This window comes from Astatotilapia calliptera, chromosome 16 (assembly GCF_900246225.1).
Source record: "Astatotilapia calliptera chromosome 16, fAstCal1.2, whole genome shotgun sequence".
NCBI classification, from domain to species: Eukaryota; Metazoa; Chordata; class Actinopteri; order Cichliformes; family Cichlidae; genus Astatotilapia; species Astatotilapia calliptera.
Genome location: NC_039317.1, coordinates 5,358,433 through 5,375,594, shown reverse-complemented (window position 1 = coordinate 5,375,594; position 17,162 = coordinate 5,358,433). Strand labels below are relative to the sequence as shown.

Sequence of the window (17,162 nt, the reverse complement as noted above, 5' to 3'; positions counted from 1 at the left end):
GCATGTGTGAAACTGCTGCAGATTGTGTGTGTTTGTGTCTTGTGGAAGGATGGAGCGTCCTGCTGCAAGCTTATTACAGATTTGACCCGGCAGAAGGGAATGACACACACACACACACACACACACGGTAAAATGCAGTGCTCAGAGGAATAACGTCATGCGTTGTGAAAGCTTGTTGTGTTCTCTCCCCTCAAACATCTAGGTCACCCAGCTGTAGCCCTCATTCTTTCTCTCTCCTTATCTCCTTATCTTCATCTCGATTTCACTCCTTCCTCTCTTTTTTTTTTAACTTTCTCATTCCTTATTCCTTATTTATTCCCGTTGTCTTACTTTCTCTGGGTCCAGCTTTCTTGAGTAAATATTGGGTCTTGAACAGTCCGCAGATGCTGTCTTCCTATCACTTTCCATGCTGCTTAGGTGTGCTGAATTAGCTAGCACAATACACATAAGTCTATATACCATAGACAATATAAAAGATGGATGTAACCACTGTTATGTTGGCTGTCGATTTTGACCCAACATTTTGAGGCTTTAGCGTAAGAGTTTGGACCTTCCACCATGCTGGTACTTCTGAGCCAGAAGTTCTTGTATTTGGATTAAAAGGATGGAGTGCTTACTAGCTAATTAGTAGCTAACGCTAGGCAGCATTGTGAATACAGCCAGAGACAGTATAAAAGACGGCTGTAGCAACTATGAGATTCACATGAGCATCTTGACCTGACGTCACCCGCTTGGTATTGTGATACTTGACAACCAAGGTGTGGATGTTAACAGGAAACCACACACTAACTGGCTAACGAGTTGTCAGTCACATGTTGCTAACCAATAAGTATTTCCTGGATAATCCTACTTTCTAAACCTCTTTTGGTTGATTTCTCCACGGACTTCTATAGGACCGTTAGCCTTTTTCTAACCACAGGTATCATCCGCTGGTGGCCAAAAAAAGGGATGCAGGTTTGTATTTATGTATTTACTGGCTTCACTTTTGGAAGCTACAGCCATGTAAAATCGAATTCACCAAAAGAGAACCACAAGCTTCTTGGAATGTCCACATCAGTTACTAAGTGATAATGGTGGGTAAATTCCATGAAAATGCTCCAAAAGGCACCAACAGCAATAACAAACCTAAGAGCTCCAGGTCAGTGACTCCGGTTAGAGGAGCTAACTTACGTGCTGCTGCATTACCTTATTACAATATTTATTGCAATACTTTGATTGTCTGTGTGCAGCAGGTAGGCTGATAGGTGGCCTCATTCAGTCTGTGTTGTCTGCTGCGTTGCTTCCTATTTCCTGTAACCTGCTGATCAGCCACCTGTTGTACCATGTTGAACAGCACGGCAGGATTTTTTCCCTGCTGAAAGAGCCCTGACTAGCCAAAGATTATCACAAGACTGCAAACAACCCGTAATGCAACACAGTCTTACAATGTTGCGCTACTGCAGTCTCATTTCATAAGCAACACCGAAGTTAGGAATAGGTAGTTGTCTAGTTCTCTGTTATTTAAATAATTCTACTTTTTAAACCTAACGTCCACAAGTCTGACATTTGGTGCAGTATGACAACAAATAAGATGAGAAAGTGTTTGCGTTCCCTAAGGATGAGGGAGCAGAAGCAGCTCAGCACTTGGCTGGAACTTTGAGTTGACTGGAGCTTTGGTGCACAAGCCAAATGTCTGTACACACACACACTCTAACACACACACACACTCTAACACAAACATGCGTGGAGAGACGAGGAACAAATCACAGCAGTGAGCTGGCGTAATGCTGTAATCAACAGGCCTTCTGACGACTCACACTCACATAAATAACAACCCAGACGATTCAGAGAGTTTTCACCGTCTAAGTTTGACTGTTCTTTCTTTAGCACCAGTGTTAATCGGATTGGATTAACACTGCGTGCTTTAAACTTGGTGAAATAACAGAATCCTTTGCAGACAGACTAGATGGGATAAATGGGAAACCCCAATAGAAAGTCCAAATAAATGGCTGTAAATCTGCTTGGAAATCATGCAGTCTTTTTCTTTGCTTACAGTGATAACTGCTGGTGCATTACATGACTCATAGGTTGTTGAAATATTGGATGTAACTGTGTAATTATTCGTGAGGAGGAGTTAACCAGGTGGACACTGTGCCTGCTTTGTGTTATGTGTATGCAGTAAGTGACATTTATTGTGCTGATCCATTGCTTCACTCTGATTTTGGTCAGTTTTTTGTTTTCCTCTGTTGGCGTTCACTCGTCCTTATTCTCTACATACAGCTCTGTGACGTGGGAGGAATTTTATTTCTCTAAAAATACACACTGGCCTTTGAACATGACCTTTACCGATTTTATTCTTTTTGTTCCACAGCAGGAAGGAGGCTATAGCTAGCTCACTTGCAGAATTAAGGTGTACTTGCATATCAATACTGATGCTTTAAGTGTGCTTGTGGCTATTTAATGTTACTTTCAGGAGCGATCCTTTGTCGCCAGAATCAAGTTTGTCTCCCCATTAACCCTGTCTTCACCCTTACGTTTTGCATGTACAGGAAGAACTCCCCCTACAGGACACTGGAGCCTGTGCGCCCCCCTGTTGTACCCAATGATTATGTCTCCAGCCCTACCAGAAACAATATGGCAGGGGGACAGCTTCCAAGTCCGGCCCGCACCGCTACCCTCAACCATCGACCCCGAACATACAGGTAGCCGGGTCAGTGGGTAAACGTGGCCTGCCAGAATGGGATTCAGAGCTTTTCCTTTTCCCTGCTGAAATTCTTTTGCATCTCTGATAAAACTTTGAAAAACTTTAAAATCACTGCTGGGTTTTTTGTTGTTGTTTTTTTGTTTAGACATATTTTTCATTTCAGCCTGCTTAAAAAGCTAAAGGAGAGATTGTTTTCTCTCTCATCCTCACGCAGTGTGTTTTAGTTCATGCTTCCATTCTTGGTCATTTACAGCTGATCTAATTGGCTTGCACGGTGACTAAACATATTTCAGAACACCTGGAGAGTCATTTTTCAGTTCAAGACAAAATGTATCCTGCAGAAAACATTCCCAGCTTTTAACTTCATCAACAAAATAAAATACAGGGAGAAAGATTTCAATATCACACTACAGCTATAGCCGTACAGCCACAAAATCAAAGAATTGGCCTTTAAAAAGTCTTGATCAACGTTAGAAGCTTAAATCTGAACATCTAATGAAATCTGCTATAAAACGTCGCTCCAGATACTGACAAACAAATGCATATTTCATGCGGCACTGCAGAAATACAGTCTTGTACAAAAGTGGTCACGTTCCTCTAGGCCTCTGTAATCGTTCACCTGCTCTGGCTTCTCTGCTGCTGTCCAGTGTTTCCTCTGTGGATTTGCTCAGCAATCACGCTCAGGGAGTACATGCTTGTTATGGTTCATTTCAAATACACTGTTCATTGCTAAAAGAATTTTATGTAGTTATTTTATTAACCTAATCATACGTGTTAGTGTTACTGCTGAGAGAACACAGAGGACTCACAGAACTAACTTTCTGTTTACACCCTCACAGCATCAACTAACTGATTTTATTCTTTCATTCATTTTCAGCTTGTAGTTTTCTTTTGTCTCCTCTGCAGTTTATGTAGCTGTTGGTGTCCTGGATGGGAGAGAGAGGCAAATACTTTGAAAGCAGAGCTTTGAATTTTGCATTCGCAAATAAATGTTTAAGTCTTTGACAGTGTTTACATGTTAATCTCACAGACAGCATAAAAGATGGACGTAGCCACCATGTCACCACCTTTCAGGCTCCTGGTAGCATTTTAGCCATCTGTGTGTTTTATACTCTTCATACTCTTCATATGTGATAAAAAAGTATGACCAGTTAAGGGCTGGACCAGACTCTCACTTTCCAATAACGTGATTGACAGGTGCGTAGCCAATGAACATAATCCTCTTTTCTGACACTTGGAAAAGTCATAAATGTTACAAAAAGAGTTTCATCATGAACTAGTCATTGAGCCACAGAGCAATAGAGATGTATGGTGGTTTTCTTGTAGATTTCTGTACAACCAGTATGCTTTCTGCAAACACAAGAGTTTCCCTCTGTAAAAAGAATGCAGGTTCACTTTTTTAGACCCAGAATTTACGTTCTTGTTATGCTGTCTGTGGTTGCTCTAAAAGGCACCCTTTGCAGTAATTGTGCAGCGCTGATGTAGCATTTTAAAAATGAATAAACAAAAGTATAGATTATTTAGAGCCCTGTTTTGTCCAATCACAGCTCTGCCTCAAACTATTCTCAAGTCCTTCCCATCCAGTCACCACCTTCAACTCAGTCACTCTAAAACTGATCAGATTGCATGTGCTGTGTTTATGGTTTCATTGCTCCTGTGATGATGTTAGCTCTCTCTCATTCTGCTGCTGTTTGCTCTGCTGTTTCTTGTCTTTGCACTTTTCTTTTCATCTTCATCAGCGAGCCATCCTCTGCCCCTGCTGCCTTTGCCTTTTAATATTTGTTTGCTTTTATCTGTTGCTCTCTTTGTGCCTTTTGAAAAATCATGACTGAGTAAGCAGTCAGTCAGCGTTTCATATCCACTTTTTTTTTTAAAATTGTTTACATTTTCTGGAGTGTAAAAATAGAGCTGTTTTTTTTGTTGATTGTGTAATTTTGGAAAACGGTGAAATACTACACATCAAGTTTTCTTGGTCTCCAAGTTCAGAGGTCTTTTTTATTTGTAAACATGATATTAACAATGTTATAAAGCAAAAAAATAAGTTCCTCACAGCAGAATTACTCAACAGCCTTGCTGCTCATTAAATCCAGTTCCAGGTTGTGAGGCTGAGAAATCAGCTCATATCAAATCTTTTGTTTCAGTTCATTAATTCTTATTAGCAAAGACGAGCGTGTACAAAACATCCAGTTAGAGGCTGATGCCATGTGACTCCTGTTTGCTGCTTTATTAGCGTTCGTGTTGTAAATGACTTGCCAGGCCAGACGGCGTAGTGTAAGAGGGCGAAGGCTGGAAGCAAGAAAGAATAAAGTAGAAAAAATAATATGAATATGAAACTATATTGGACCTTTATTATTGGTAAATGGTAAATGGCCTGCATTTGTATAGCGCTTTTCTAGTCCATAGGACCCCAAAGCGCTTTACACTACATTCAGTCATTCACCCATTCACACACACATTCACACACTGGTGATGGCAAGCTACGTTGTAGCCACAGCTGCCCTGGGGCGCACTGACAGAGGCATTGGCGGGCTGATATTAGCTATTTGCATTTATAATGGCTGGAAAATTAAAGGTAATAAAAGCAGCTGCTTAGTGTAAATTATTGAGATTTAAGGTAACGCTTTGGCCCCACAACAACTGATTTGGAACTGAACAGAGACCAAAAAAACTATGTAAAAAATGGTAATTGAAAAATGACTAAAAATAAATAACGTAAATATGATTTCTGTCCTTTATTCCTTTCTGGCTCATTTGTGACCGTATCACAGGCCAGACTTTGGAAATCACTCATCTAGACGATGTGTTTCCTGCATTCACTGCTGAGCCAAATGTAGGCTTGCTGCAGGCCATGTGTGCCCAGCTGCCATCGTGCAGGAGACAGCTCAACTCCTTTTTATCTGTGTAGTGTCAATTTATTCTCTCATCAAAAGCTGATTTCATTTCAAAGTTGAAACTGTTTTGTTTCATTGTTGAAGCATCCTGGTAATACGACTTTTGGTCATTTTAATTGTGACCTGTCTCACTCTCTTCTCTTTGCCCTCACCCCCCAACTTGTCACTTGGCTGCCCCTCCCTGGGCCTGGTTCGGCCAGAGCTTTCTTCCTGTTAAAAGGGAGTCCTTAAACCGAAACCTGAATGTTTGTAGGGCTTTCCACACAGAGAGAGAAATGTCCTATCACACAGTTTACACCAATAAATGTTTAAAGACATACTTGGTGTACATTTGCTATAGTCTCTCCTTATAGGTCGTCTTTAAGTGTAGCCAAAATTAGTGGGGGGGTTATGACTTTCATGAGCCAAGTCAAAGAGCTTTATGACCTGTTTGAGAAATTGCTGTTTTGTTTTCATGCGTGCCATAGATAATCTTATCCTATTGGTCACAGAACCTGCTGTAGTACTGGTGGTGAGGTGGGACATTTGACATTCATTTCAATGCTTTTTCAGCTTGAATGCTTTTATCAGAGGAGTCATGAAATAAAGGTTTGATAGGAGATTACTTGGCCTTGCAGCTCAGTGATTCTGGTATTTTACCCATTTCTAACTGAATCCAAGGTGGAACACATCCCTATGCAGGACCCTGACTTCCCCCACTCTGTGTGTGTGTGTGTGTGTGTGTGTGTGTGTGCAGTGGTAGCAGTGGAGGCAGCCATCCCAGCAGCAGCAGTCGGAGCAGCAGTAGAGAGAACAGCGGCAGCGGCAGCGTGGGCATTCCCATTGCTGTGCCCACACCCTCCCCACCCTCCACATTCCCGGGTAACACACAGAAATATACACGTCTGTGCTACACACCTGCCCACCATTCCTCCAATTCTAACTGGACTCTTTGTACTATTAAGATTTTATATTTTAAAGTCCTTCTAAAGTTATAAACTATATAAACAGCTTAATTTTTGTGTGTAATTTCTGTGCTTGAAATTCAGCTCCCCCTGCTGTTTGTGCTTTGTCACTCACTCCCTCCTATAACCTTATTTCCTAACTCCTTCCTCCTTTCCATCCTTCCTTTTCTTCTGCCTGAAGTTTCCCCGACTGCCGGACCTGCTAGCTCATCCTCTACCGCCCCTAACTCTTCCCCTTCCCCGTCCCCAACTCCTTCCTCTTTCTCCTCCTCCTCCTCCACCACAACCTTAACACAACCCAACGCACCTCTGCCGCCGAGCTCACCTTCTCAACATGCCAACTCACCTTCCCAAGCAAACTCTCAAGCGAATGCGCCAAACGCCGGCACCTCCCCCCCCTCTAAATCTTCCACAAGCACATCCGAAGTCCAATCGGAGCTGCTTCCCCCTGCCCCTCCCCCTCCACTTTCCTCCTCCTCCTCTTCTTCATCACCCACTGAAGGTGAGTTTTCAGGGACACCTCTGCTCTCCAAACATCACCAAGTCCTCCTTTTTTTCTCTCTGTTTCTGTGGATTTTATCCCCACCCCGGGGAGCTAATCTTTAACTCTTTCCTTCATGTTTAACACAGAAAATTAAAATGGAATTGAATCACTGATTGATTGATACGCAGTGTATTAAGAAAATATGAGTTTATAACGTTGCCCCTCTTTGCTGGTCAGGCCCTATCGTCCCTCAGTTCTACAGTATGAACCGGCCTCAGCCTCGACAGCAAACCCCACAGGTGGGGGGGTCACTGCCTTACCGCCGCCCCCCATCGGTGACTGGTCAGCCAATTACAACCCAGAATCAGGTCAATGGCGGTCCCTACTACAACCAGAGCCCAGGTATGCAGTATAAAAGCAGCCACCAGTCACTCCACTCCCACATTGAGAAAGTTTGGTAAAAGTTTTGTCTTTTGTGCTTGCAGCCTCTCCCCCGCCCCCCTCCCTGCTCCAGTTCACCCCTCAGCTTCCTCTGATGGGGTTTGTAGCTCGAGTTCAGGAGTCCAGTGAGTATTAATCTGGATTCTTTTTCAGTAATTTATCAGAGAAATGTTTCTGCACATCATTTTTCTCTTGAACATCTGTGTGTCAAAACGGATGACATCATCAGCTTTTAAGCCCAGATTCAGTTCAGCTTGTATAAAGTATCCCCAACCTCCAGTTTCAGACGCCCCCCCTCCCTCGCAGCCTGCCACTGAGAACCAAGTAGCGCACGAGGAGGCCCTGCCCACTCCTCAGCCAGCTGAGGATGGGCATGAAGAGGAGGACTCAGCAGTAGTGGAGTATAACGACCCGTATGCTGAAGAAGACCCACCGTGGGCCCCCAGGAACTACTTAGAGAAAGGTACACCACAGAAATACACAGAGGCAACAAAGTACTTGCAGTTTGCATTGTTTATGAGGTTGTGTTAGATCACTCCATCAGTGTTCCTTGAATTAGTTGCTCATATATGTAGCCTTAAACTGTGTCTCCGGGTAGAATAACACAACTTGGATTTAAGGTTGTCTACCCGGAAAACCTAATTCCCAAAGTCCCCCAAAAATCTTAAGTCAGGTATTGATGTCTTTTATACTCATTAATTGCTTTGGATATTATTGGATTAGTTGTTGCATTAATCACAGGGGTGAGCAGTTTTTTAGTTTCCATTTGTGCGTAAAAACTGAAATGCATGCAATTACATTTACTGCACTGCTTCTGGTGAAATGACTGAACCTTCTGCTGTTTAGTAATCATATATTGGTGTGTTTGTCGCCCTCCAGTGGTGGCCATCTACGACTACACGGCCGACAAGGAGGACGAGCTGTCGTTCCAAGAAGGAGCGATCATATACGTCATCAAGAAGAACGAGGACGGGTGGTTTGAAGGAGTGATGAACTCGACCACCGGTCTCTTCCCTGGAAACTACGTAGAGTCCATCATGCACTACGCTGACTGAGCCAAACGTGTCTGTAATCACAGCTGCGGTCAAGAACTAGAAGGGAAAATGTGACCCTGTTCCACGTTGCCATTTGTCTCCTTAAATTCACACTAATTGGTCACAAGAAAGTCAGAGCTTGTGAAAACAAAACGACCACTTAATCAATAACAGGCTTTACCTTAGTGCTTTAGGACTAAGAGGGGTTTCAGGTGTGAGATATTCATTTAAAAACACCTGAGACCTGTCTACCTGCAAGTAAAAAGTCAGTAAAGTTCTTTGGGTATCTTCTTTTCAACCCCGTGTAATTCAAAGAAATTATGAAATGCGGTGCTTTCCAGCCACACAACAGCTCTGTTTCTCTGAAGAATGACTACACACATTTTAGAAAAGAACGTTTAAGTGGGACCTGATGGTACAGGTGTTGCCACACATTCAGGGTGTGTCTCGGTCATACAAATGTGTGTATGCTGCAGAAGTGATAATTGTCCTAATAATCTAAGTCCTACTAATCAAAAGAAATGACTGCACCCAGAAGATCAAGACATGAGTAGGACACATTTGATTTTGTTTTTTTTAATCACAAGAAATTGATTTTAAGATGTTGACATAAGAAATTTGTTCTCTTGCAACACATGTTGTGCAGAACTTTTTTCCATTTCTCATACAGATGTGAAACCATTTAGTATGTAAGTGTGGTTAAATGTTATAAATCATAGACATGATCACAGCAGAGTGATTCTTATAATAGTAGAGCTGAAAATCTAGACATAAGCCAGTGATGTTGATTCAAATGGACACTGTAGTGTGGAACTGTTAAAAGCTAATCCTGCGTGACTTTTAATGGTGCCAATCTCCAAAAACAAAAAAAAAAACAATCCTAAGAGCCTTATGAGGTGAAAGAAGGAGTTCTCTGAGGGAGGAGTCTTGGGGATAAACTTGAGATGAAGGAAACGATAAAAGAAAACACTACAGGTCAGAAAGGTTTTTATGTTAAACAAAGCGAACAGCACAAAGATCTTCAGTGACACTAAACTCAGTGAAGTTGTGTGAGTGACCTTTTTGCAAGTTGATTGGATGCCATCCTGCTCTCTTCATGGACAGTATTCAGTGAAAACTGAGCTTCTGTCCTCATAGAAAGTTCCTTTAACATCACACCACATCCTGCTGTGATGTGACGTCTGCAAGTGGAACTGTGTGTTTTCCGGTAGCTGAAGTTTTCTTGTTAGTTCTGTGTTGAATGAAGCTGCAAAGGCAGTTCTGGCTGATATAAATGTATGTGTGTAACTAAACTAACATTTTATCTAATCCACAAGAGATCTGATCAATCGCCAAGGTCAGACCAGACAGCAGAACTAAGCTCTCCTGTGTCCGACCTCATCGTGGGTTTGTTGTCGTGTAGTAAAGTGGACCTGATCTAATCGCCAGGAGGAGATTCTGGAGCTGTTATCAGTTTTGTTTTGGTTTTTTTTGTTTGTTATTGTTTAAGTTTACAGTGTGTTTGCTTGCATGCCTGATATATAATAGACATTTTTATTCGCCATATTCTGTTTTTTCTTTTTTCTTTTCCTGTAGTTTCACCAGCTTGCTTTATGATGTCTGTTTGACCAGCTGGAGGTTGTGATGTTTCTGTGCAGTTTTTGCTTGTAATAGCCCTTTAACTGAAGCCCTGTGTGCTTGGACGTAAGACCGACTCTCAGAAAAAGGTGGATATTTTTGTGCCATATGTGTGTGTGAAGAGTTGTGTGCACGTGTGTGTGAGAACCAGTAAGAACCAAATGTTCCCTTGTTGACTGAAGTGACTTTGGACTTGAAAACAGTGTGTCCTTAATGTACAGTGTAACTTAAGAGGTGTTTTACCACAGAAACCAGAGTATGCCAAATTAAATAACAAATAAGATGAGAAACAGTTTTCCCCTATAGATGTTTGAGTTGAAGGAAAAAACGTTTTTTTTCTTGATGCTCTTAAGATAAAGATTCTCTCTTGTGTAGCTGCAAATAATTATTTTAATACCTATATACCAAGCTGACATTTTCAGATAACAATAATTGTATTTATTCATATATCCATGTACTTTCAAGTTTGAGTGCAAAGTGTTGTCCAAATTAAAATGAATACAAATCATCAGAAATTTACACACTTCTCTGTAGGAGCACAAAAAGAACAGAAGGTGTAGTGTGAAGCAGCACACAACCCTCTTTGAAAAGGTAAAAAATAAATAAATCTAGTGTAAGTTCATATGTGAACACAACGGTCGCCAGCCTTCAGACAGAATGTCTTTAATGTAGACAGCAAATCGTTTGAGCTGCTGCAAACTTTGGCTCACTCTGGTTTTTGTTTAGCCTGCAATATCCCTTTAAAGTGTGGACTAAAAAATGAGATGAACTGTGAGATGTTATGGACAGCTTCTCCAAGGCCTTTAAAAAAAGAAAGAAAAGAAAATCAAGAATCTGTTTCATTGCCCTCAGTGCAGACATTGACCTCTAAACAGGACAAGTCTGGGTTGAGATTCACAAAATATTTTAAGAGTAACCCCCAGTGCCCCCCCTGGCAAGACTCTCCTATGATAGTAATAATTTCATTACACGTGGCCACAAGAGAAAGTAAGACACCCTACAATCAGCTGAAAAAATTCTGGACACGCCCCTGCTGAATTGCACTCATCACCTTTGAGTTTCTTATAGGACCTTTGGTTTCTCTTTAGATCATCGCTTTCATTTTATTTCTCCCATCTCATTCTTCAGGATCTACCTGAAAGAACAGGCCTCAGGAGAAGCTTTCTCCTTTCCAAAGTGAACATGACTGAAAGCACAATGTTCTTTAAGTGAAAATACTAAATAAATGTCTTAACAATAAGCATGTACTACTGTTGGGTATTTATCAGACTGGACGGTAGAAACTGCGTACAGAAGAGTTAAGTTTTTTTTGTTGAAAGGTGAAGATAAGAAATAATAATTAAATGCGTATGCTCACAAGAACTGAGAATATTTAAAAAAAAATTATATATATATATAATTATTTTTTTTTTCACAAACCTGCTTAAAGGTAAAAAAGAAACGCAATGAAAGAACACTTTTAAGAGTGTATCGACAATTGTCATTTTATTTCGACAGGACAAAACGCCGGAAATGATAACGCGAGGACTGATCGGTAAAGGAAGAAGCTCTTTATCTAGTCAAACCACTATTTTATGGTCAGCTGTAGCTTTTAAAGTGACTTTTATTGGATGACACCTCACGCTTTTCGAGTCTAAAATTGCTGCTTTCCTATAGATTACTTAAACGAGTTTATTTTAAGGGGGAAGTGAAACGCCACTGTACGAAACTACATTACCCGTAATGCAGCTCGGTATGACCGACGTACTGTCGTGAATTTAAACTGCTAATACGTCGGTCACCGACTCTCAACAGTCGTGAAAACACCTGGACAAACTTGGATGTTTCTATCGGTTAATGTTTTGTTAGTTTTTGTAAGACTGTTATGCAGTTTCAGCACCGGGCAGAGTGGAGTTTGTGGGGCGGATTATTCGACTGTGAAAATGCCGCTTTATGTCAGTTAGCGCCGCAATGCTAGTTAAGCTAACTTTTTGCTAACAACTCGTTTGATCATTTTCATTCTGTAGCTTTTCAGATTTGCTCTTCAAATATGAATTAAACGCACCCGGTTCGTTGCGAGGATGCTGTATTTGCTATATTAGCTATTTAAACAAACAAAAAAATAGTCTTATAACGGTTCCGCCCAAGCAGGAAAGATTCAGTTGAGGAAACCATGACACTCGCTCCGAAGGAACTGTCCAACCTGCTGAGCATCATCTCGGAAGAGGCTTGCACCAACTCCTTCGAAAGCCTCTCCACTCACTTTCATCATTACTTCGGGAAAGCGGAGCACTTCAGGGTCGGCTCGGTGTTGGTGATGCTTCTGCAGCAACCGGACCTGCTGCCCAGCTCCTCGCAGCGGCTCATCGCCCTCTACCTGCTGTGGGAGATGTACCGCACCGAGCCACTGGCCGCTAACCCTTTCGCCGCTGTTTTCGCGCACCTGCTGAACCCCGCACCTGCCGGAGAGGAACAGGAGAAGGTGCTGTCCGGTAGGTCTCCGTGTGAAAATGCTTTTTCCTGACTTTGTTTATGTCACCGAGAAAGAAATCAGCCAGGCCTAAACGAGCAGGACATATAGCAGCAGCGAATAAGCTTTGATACAAAGTTGAGGTTTTCTCTGAAGCTAAACTCAATATTTGAGGGTTGTGCTTTTTTTTTGCTTTTTTTTTAAAGAGTCTAAGTCTTCGTGTTGTAACAGTGATGACCAATCAAGATTTTTGGCATCTTATACTCTAGAGTCTAGACACAAACGAGTGATGTCTCTGTGGCACATGATTGTGCTTTGAAGGACCACAGCCTTATGTAATGTTGTCCCTATCTGTTTGTCTGAAATGAGAAACAGTCTGTTTCTCATTTCAGACAAACTTGTTCAGTTCAGTTAAACATTTGCCCTCAGATCTTGCTGCCAGTGCAACACCCAGTTACACTGGCAGTCTCAGTGTGACTGTGTAACATGATGAATGAGGGCATCAGGGATTATGAAGTGTATGAAGTCTCCTGTGTTTGGTGTCCAGGCTTCCTGCCTCCCATCACCCAACCTGAGAAGTTCTTCCTGTCCCAACTGATGTTGGCACCTCCCAGGGATCTCTTCAAAAAGACACCCAGACAGGTGTCCTGCATGGATGTTGGCAACATGCCCCAGTCTGTAGACATCAGCGGGTTGCAGCTAGCGTTGGCAGGTCAGTACCCACTCACCCATAAATGATCTACTGACTGAAAGACTAGGTGTGACTGGTCAAAACTGTCACTTGTTTATACTGGTTTGTTTTAAAAGGCAATTTTTTTTCTTCTTTAATCTCTTTGCACAGATTACTTTGTTTACTTTGCACTTTGTTTCTTTTATGTTTTAATTCACTGTTTCTGTCTCTTTGTTGTTTAGAGCGTCAGTCAGAGTTGCCCACTCAGAGTAAGGCCAGTTTCCCAAGCATTCTCAATGATCCAGACCCAGACTCATCCAACTCAGGATTCGACAGCTCTGTGGCCAACCAGATCATCGAGTCTCTGGTCACAGGCCCACGCCCTCCCCTGGAAAGTAAGTGTTATTGATGATTTGTTTGTTCATTTTTCAAAAAGGCTTTTGTTATGCAGAAAACCAAGAACATTAAAAGCAGGTCACCTCAGGTGTGTGTGTGTGTGTGTGTGTGTGTGTGTGTGTGTGTGTGTGTGTGTGTGTGTGTGTGTGTGTTATTCACTTCTAGCTTACAAGTCAGGAGCTGTGTGAATTAGGAGATCACAGATGAAAAACAAGTGAACGTTTTGCTTTGCTGGCAGTTTTGTGGGTTTTCAGCTGTCAAGTGCACATCTGACTTATGTTCATCCATAAGTCAGATGAAGCAGCATGGTCACACAAGAACCTGAGTAGTTTCACTAGTGTGTGCATCAGAGCTTCAGCTCTCTGCCGTGGTGTCCCAATATTACAGTTCATTGCTGTTCATATCCTGAGACACAATGCTTGGCTCTCTGAACACGAGATCACCTTTTAAAGCTGGCACACATGTAGCCATGGTTACTAGAGTAGACCGCCACCCATGAATAAAGCTACGTCTGAAACAGAACAGGATTATCACAAGTGTTTCAATATCGTTGTTTAATCCTCAGGTCACTTCCGCCCTGAGTTCATCCGGCCGCCGCCTCCTCTCCACGTGTGTGAGGACGAGCTGGCGTGGCTGAACCCCACCGAGCCAGATCACAGCATCCAGTGGGATCGCTCCATGTGTGTGAAGAACAGCACCGGTGTGGAGATCAAACGCATCATGTCCAAGGCCTTCAAGAGCCCGCTGTCTGCACAGCAGCAATCACAGGTGGCTCAGCCATTTAATGCTTCTCTTAAAGTCAGGCACTGCAATTCTATTTAAACTGAAACTATGGTGCTGCCACCAGCTGCCTTTGGAGTGCAACCAGATAAACCCAGAGAGGAATTTCAGGGTTAAAGTTGCTACTTCACAAAAGGAGAAAAGCACAAGACAAATATATTAAGACAAGACATTAAAACATGGTTTGAAAAGAGTCAGAATGTGAAATCAACAGGAATAAAATGGAATGATGTGGATTAATCAGAGGATAAAAATGGTAGTTTACAGCTGATTGATAGTGGGAGTTTATTTCTGTTTCTCCAGACACTGGAGGACAGTATGCATCTTTATACAAGATGGTAATTATTTATAATTAACCATCCAAACTTAACATCTTTTGTCTTACCATCACTCCCAGACCCAGAGAGCTTCGTTATACAGTCTGTTGTTACCGAGGATTAGCTCTGTGAACTAGCAATCTGTCCAGAGCATACCTCGCTTCTGACCCCAGGACAGCTGGGCTAGGCTCCAGCACCCCGTTGACCCTGAATTATGAAGAGAGGGTTTACAAGAGAAAGCATAAAATCTTTGTTTCCAGATGTGGAGCCAGTAATGGTTTAAACTTTTAATATTATTACATTATCAGAGGTAATATATTTATCATTTGTAGTTTTTTCCTCCTTCAGTGTATTTGAAATGCAGCGTGTAAATCTTTGCTTGTCAGTAACTCCCTGCATGCTCTGTCACTGCAGCTGCTGGCTGAGCTGGAGAAGGACCCGAAGCTGGTTTACCACATCGGTCTGTCTCCGGTGAAGCTGCCTGACCTGGTTGAGAACAACCCGCTGGTGGCCATCGAGATGCTGCTAAAGCTGATGCAGAGCAGCCAGATCACAGAATATTTCTCAGTGCTGGTCAACATGGACATGTCGCTGCACTCCATGGAGGTCGTCAACAGGTGGGGGCACGGAGCCGTGGAGCTGCTTACAGAAAAAGGCCAAATGTGTGATCTGAAAAAAAAAAAAAAAGACAAAACAACCAAAGCCAGGACAATGATCAGAACACTGATGTCAGTGTGCTGAGGTTTGAAAAGTCAAACTAAAAATAAAGTTTTGTTTGTTTTTTAATCCAGTCTTCAAAAGATTTTCGAGGTTTTGTGGGGTTTGTGTCACTGGTTGCTTTTTAATCTGCGCTATGTGTGACTCGAGTAAAGCGGCCTCTCGTCAGTAAGCCCAGTTCTAGTCTCTAAACTAAACTCGGCTCACGCTATGACTCATTCAGAAGCTGACTGACTAAACTGGGTCTGTTTTAAGAGGTGTTAAAAGTTTCATTGTCAAAAGTGGAAATGTCACTCTTTGGGGCTTGTTTTTGTCCGCAGGTTGACCACAGCTGTGGATTTGCCTCCTGAGTTTATCCACCTCTACATCTCTAACTGCATCTCCACCTGTGAGCAAATCAAAGACAAATACATGCAGGTAGAGTACAACACGCAATGTAGTGATGCTTCTTCATATTTAATCATAATCCTTGAAAAAAAAATCCATAAAAGAACAAAGAACTCCTCAAGTTTTGGAGCAGAAAGTCAGTATGTTGAACACACACACCCCTGCTAATAAGTACTAAATAACAGACTAATAAAACAGTAGAATGACTTGAGGACACAGACTATAGCTCAGACTTGTTGACAGGGCTGTACCGCACAGCTCACCCCACTCTGAATGAGAATCTTCTGAACTGGTTCAATGTGTTTTCCAGTAAATTGGAGACCATGCTTTGTGTGGTGTTATTAGGTATTAATCACACTTTCTTTCTTCCAGAATCGTCTGGTCCGTCTGGTCTGTGTCTTCCTGCAGTCGCTCATCCGGAACAAGATTATCAATGTTCAGGACCTCTTCATCGAGGTTCAGGCTTTCTGCATCGAGTTCAGCCGCATCCGCGAGGCCGCCGGCCTCTTCCGCCTCCTCAAGACTCTGGACACTGGAGAAAACCCCACTGAGGCCAAACCTGCCAAATAATACTCGTCATAGATGCTACACGGGCGGGACTGAAGCAGCGGCTAAACGAGGACGGTTTGCTCTAATGCACACTCGTAGTGTCCCTGTACATCACAGAAGGAGAAGACTGTGCAGCTCAGAGGAAATACTGTAAATATGTTATGAAGTCCTTCAAATTTGAGTCATTTCTCTATATGCTCATCTTCTACAGTCCAGGTCTGCCTGAAGGACAGCAGCATTTCCTTTTTTCCCAGTGCTCTCCCCTTTGGAAAATGAAACCTCCTGAGTTTGTTTCATTAAAGAGATCGTTTATTTGACTCGGTGTAGTTGTATTTTTGGATTGTTACATTTCTCTTGTCACTCACATCCCCCTGTGCTGCCTGCCTGCCATGGTGAGTACTTGAATGGCTGTGACACTCAAATCTTTTTATACAGACGGACACAGTATTTCCTGTAGACAGTTTAAAGACTCTAAATATATTCTACATTTTAAGAAAGAATATATCTGTTAAATATTAAGTTGTAGCTAAGAGTGAACATGGTGTCAGTCTAACTGCCAAAGAAGGCTTAAAAACAACTTTTACTGATGTATCTGAACAGCAGCCACGATAACAGCTGGCTGATCCCACCGCTGCAGTTCTCCTTTAGCATTTATCACACACTGGTCTACTGCTTATGTTCATTTTTGGGAATTGCTGTACCGCCAGTTATTAATTTCACACCACAAGTGCTGAAAGCCTCAATGAAGGTAAGAGTTAAAGTGGGTCATGTAATGAAGAATGGGCGGCCAGGTGAGCAGCAAG

General features: G+C 42.3%; 2 protein-coding genes across 7 annotated transcripts in view; both read left to right on the top strand.

Annotated features, from left to right (window-relative positions):
- The window catches only part of LOC113007692 (abl interactor 2-like), a 36,029-nt gene extending 24,695 nt beyond the window's left edge, over window positions 1-11,334 (top strand). For 2 of the 4 annotated variants that reach the window (XM_026144518.1, XM_026144516.1), the window contains 7 exons: window positions 2,529-2,681; window positions 6,311-6,435; window positions 6,700-7,020; window positions 7,240-7,404; window positions 7,488-7,568; window positions 7,724-7,906; window positions 8,323-11,334. In XM_026144518.1, the coding sequence (XP_026000303.1) occupies window positions 2,529-2,681; window positions 6,311-6,435; window positions 6,700-7,020; window positions 7,240-7,404; window positions 7,488-7,568; window positions 7,724-7,906; window positions 8,323-8,498 (1,204 nt within the window). In that variant the 3' untranslated portion in view covers window positions 8,499-11,334. The remainder of the gene's footprint in view (window positions 1-2,528; window positions 2,682-6,310; window positions 6,436-6,699; window positions 7,021-7,239; window positions 7,405-7,487; window positions 7,569-7,723; window positions 7,907-8,322) is intronic. The other 2 variants (XM_026144520.1, XM_026144519.1) reach the window with 1 other exon arrangement.
- Window positions 11,335-11,560: 226 nt separating this feature from the next.
- cnot11 (CCR4-NOT transcription complex, subunit 11) lies at window positions 11,561-16,676 on the top strand. Of its 3 annotated transcripts, none has more exons than XM_026144783.1 (8): window positions 11,561-11,628; window positions 12,225-12,565; window positions 13,091-13,255; window positions 13,456-13,608; window positions 14,175-14,377; window positions 15,121-15,323; window positions 15,744-15,840; window positions 16,183-16,676. In XM_026144783.1, the coding sequence occupies exons 2-8, from the start codon at window positions 12,247-12,249 to the stop codon at window positions 16,378-16,380; spliced, it is 1,338 nt and encodes a 445-aa protein (XP_026000568.1). In that variant the 5' UTR covers window positions 11,561-11,628; window positions 12,225-12,246; the 3' UTR covers window positions 16,381-16,676. The 3 variants fall into 3 exon arrangements, with proteins under 3 accessions (XP_026000568.1, XP_026000566.1, XP_026000567.1); XM_026144781.1 differs by having other exon boundaries at window positions 11,626-11,671; XM_026144782.1 differs by lacking the exon at window positions 11,561-11,628 and having other exon boundaries at window positions 11,678-12,565.
- The last annotated feature ends 486 nt before the right edge of the window (window positions 16,677-17,162 follow it).

What these genes read in the sequence shown, in the direction of transcription:
- cnot11 (XM_026144783.1), top strand. Translation starts at nt 12,247, where the DNA reads ATGACACTCGCTCCGAAGGAACTGTCCAACCTGCTGAGCATCATCTCG. An exon ending in CTGCACAGCAGCAATCACAG is followed by an intron (nt 14,378 to 15,120) that starts GTGGCTCAGCCA and finishes CTGTCACTGCAG; the next exon opens with CTGCTGGCTGAGCTGGAGAA. An exon ending in TCCATGGAGGTCGTCAACAG is followed by an intron (nt 15,324 to 15,743) that starts GTGGGGGCACGG and finishes TTTTGTCCGCAG; the next exon opens with GTTGACCACAGCTGTGGATT.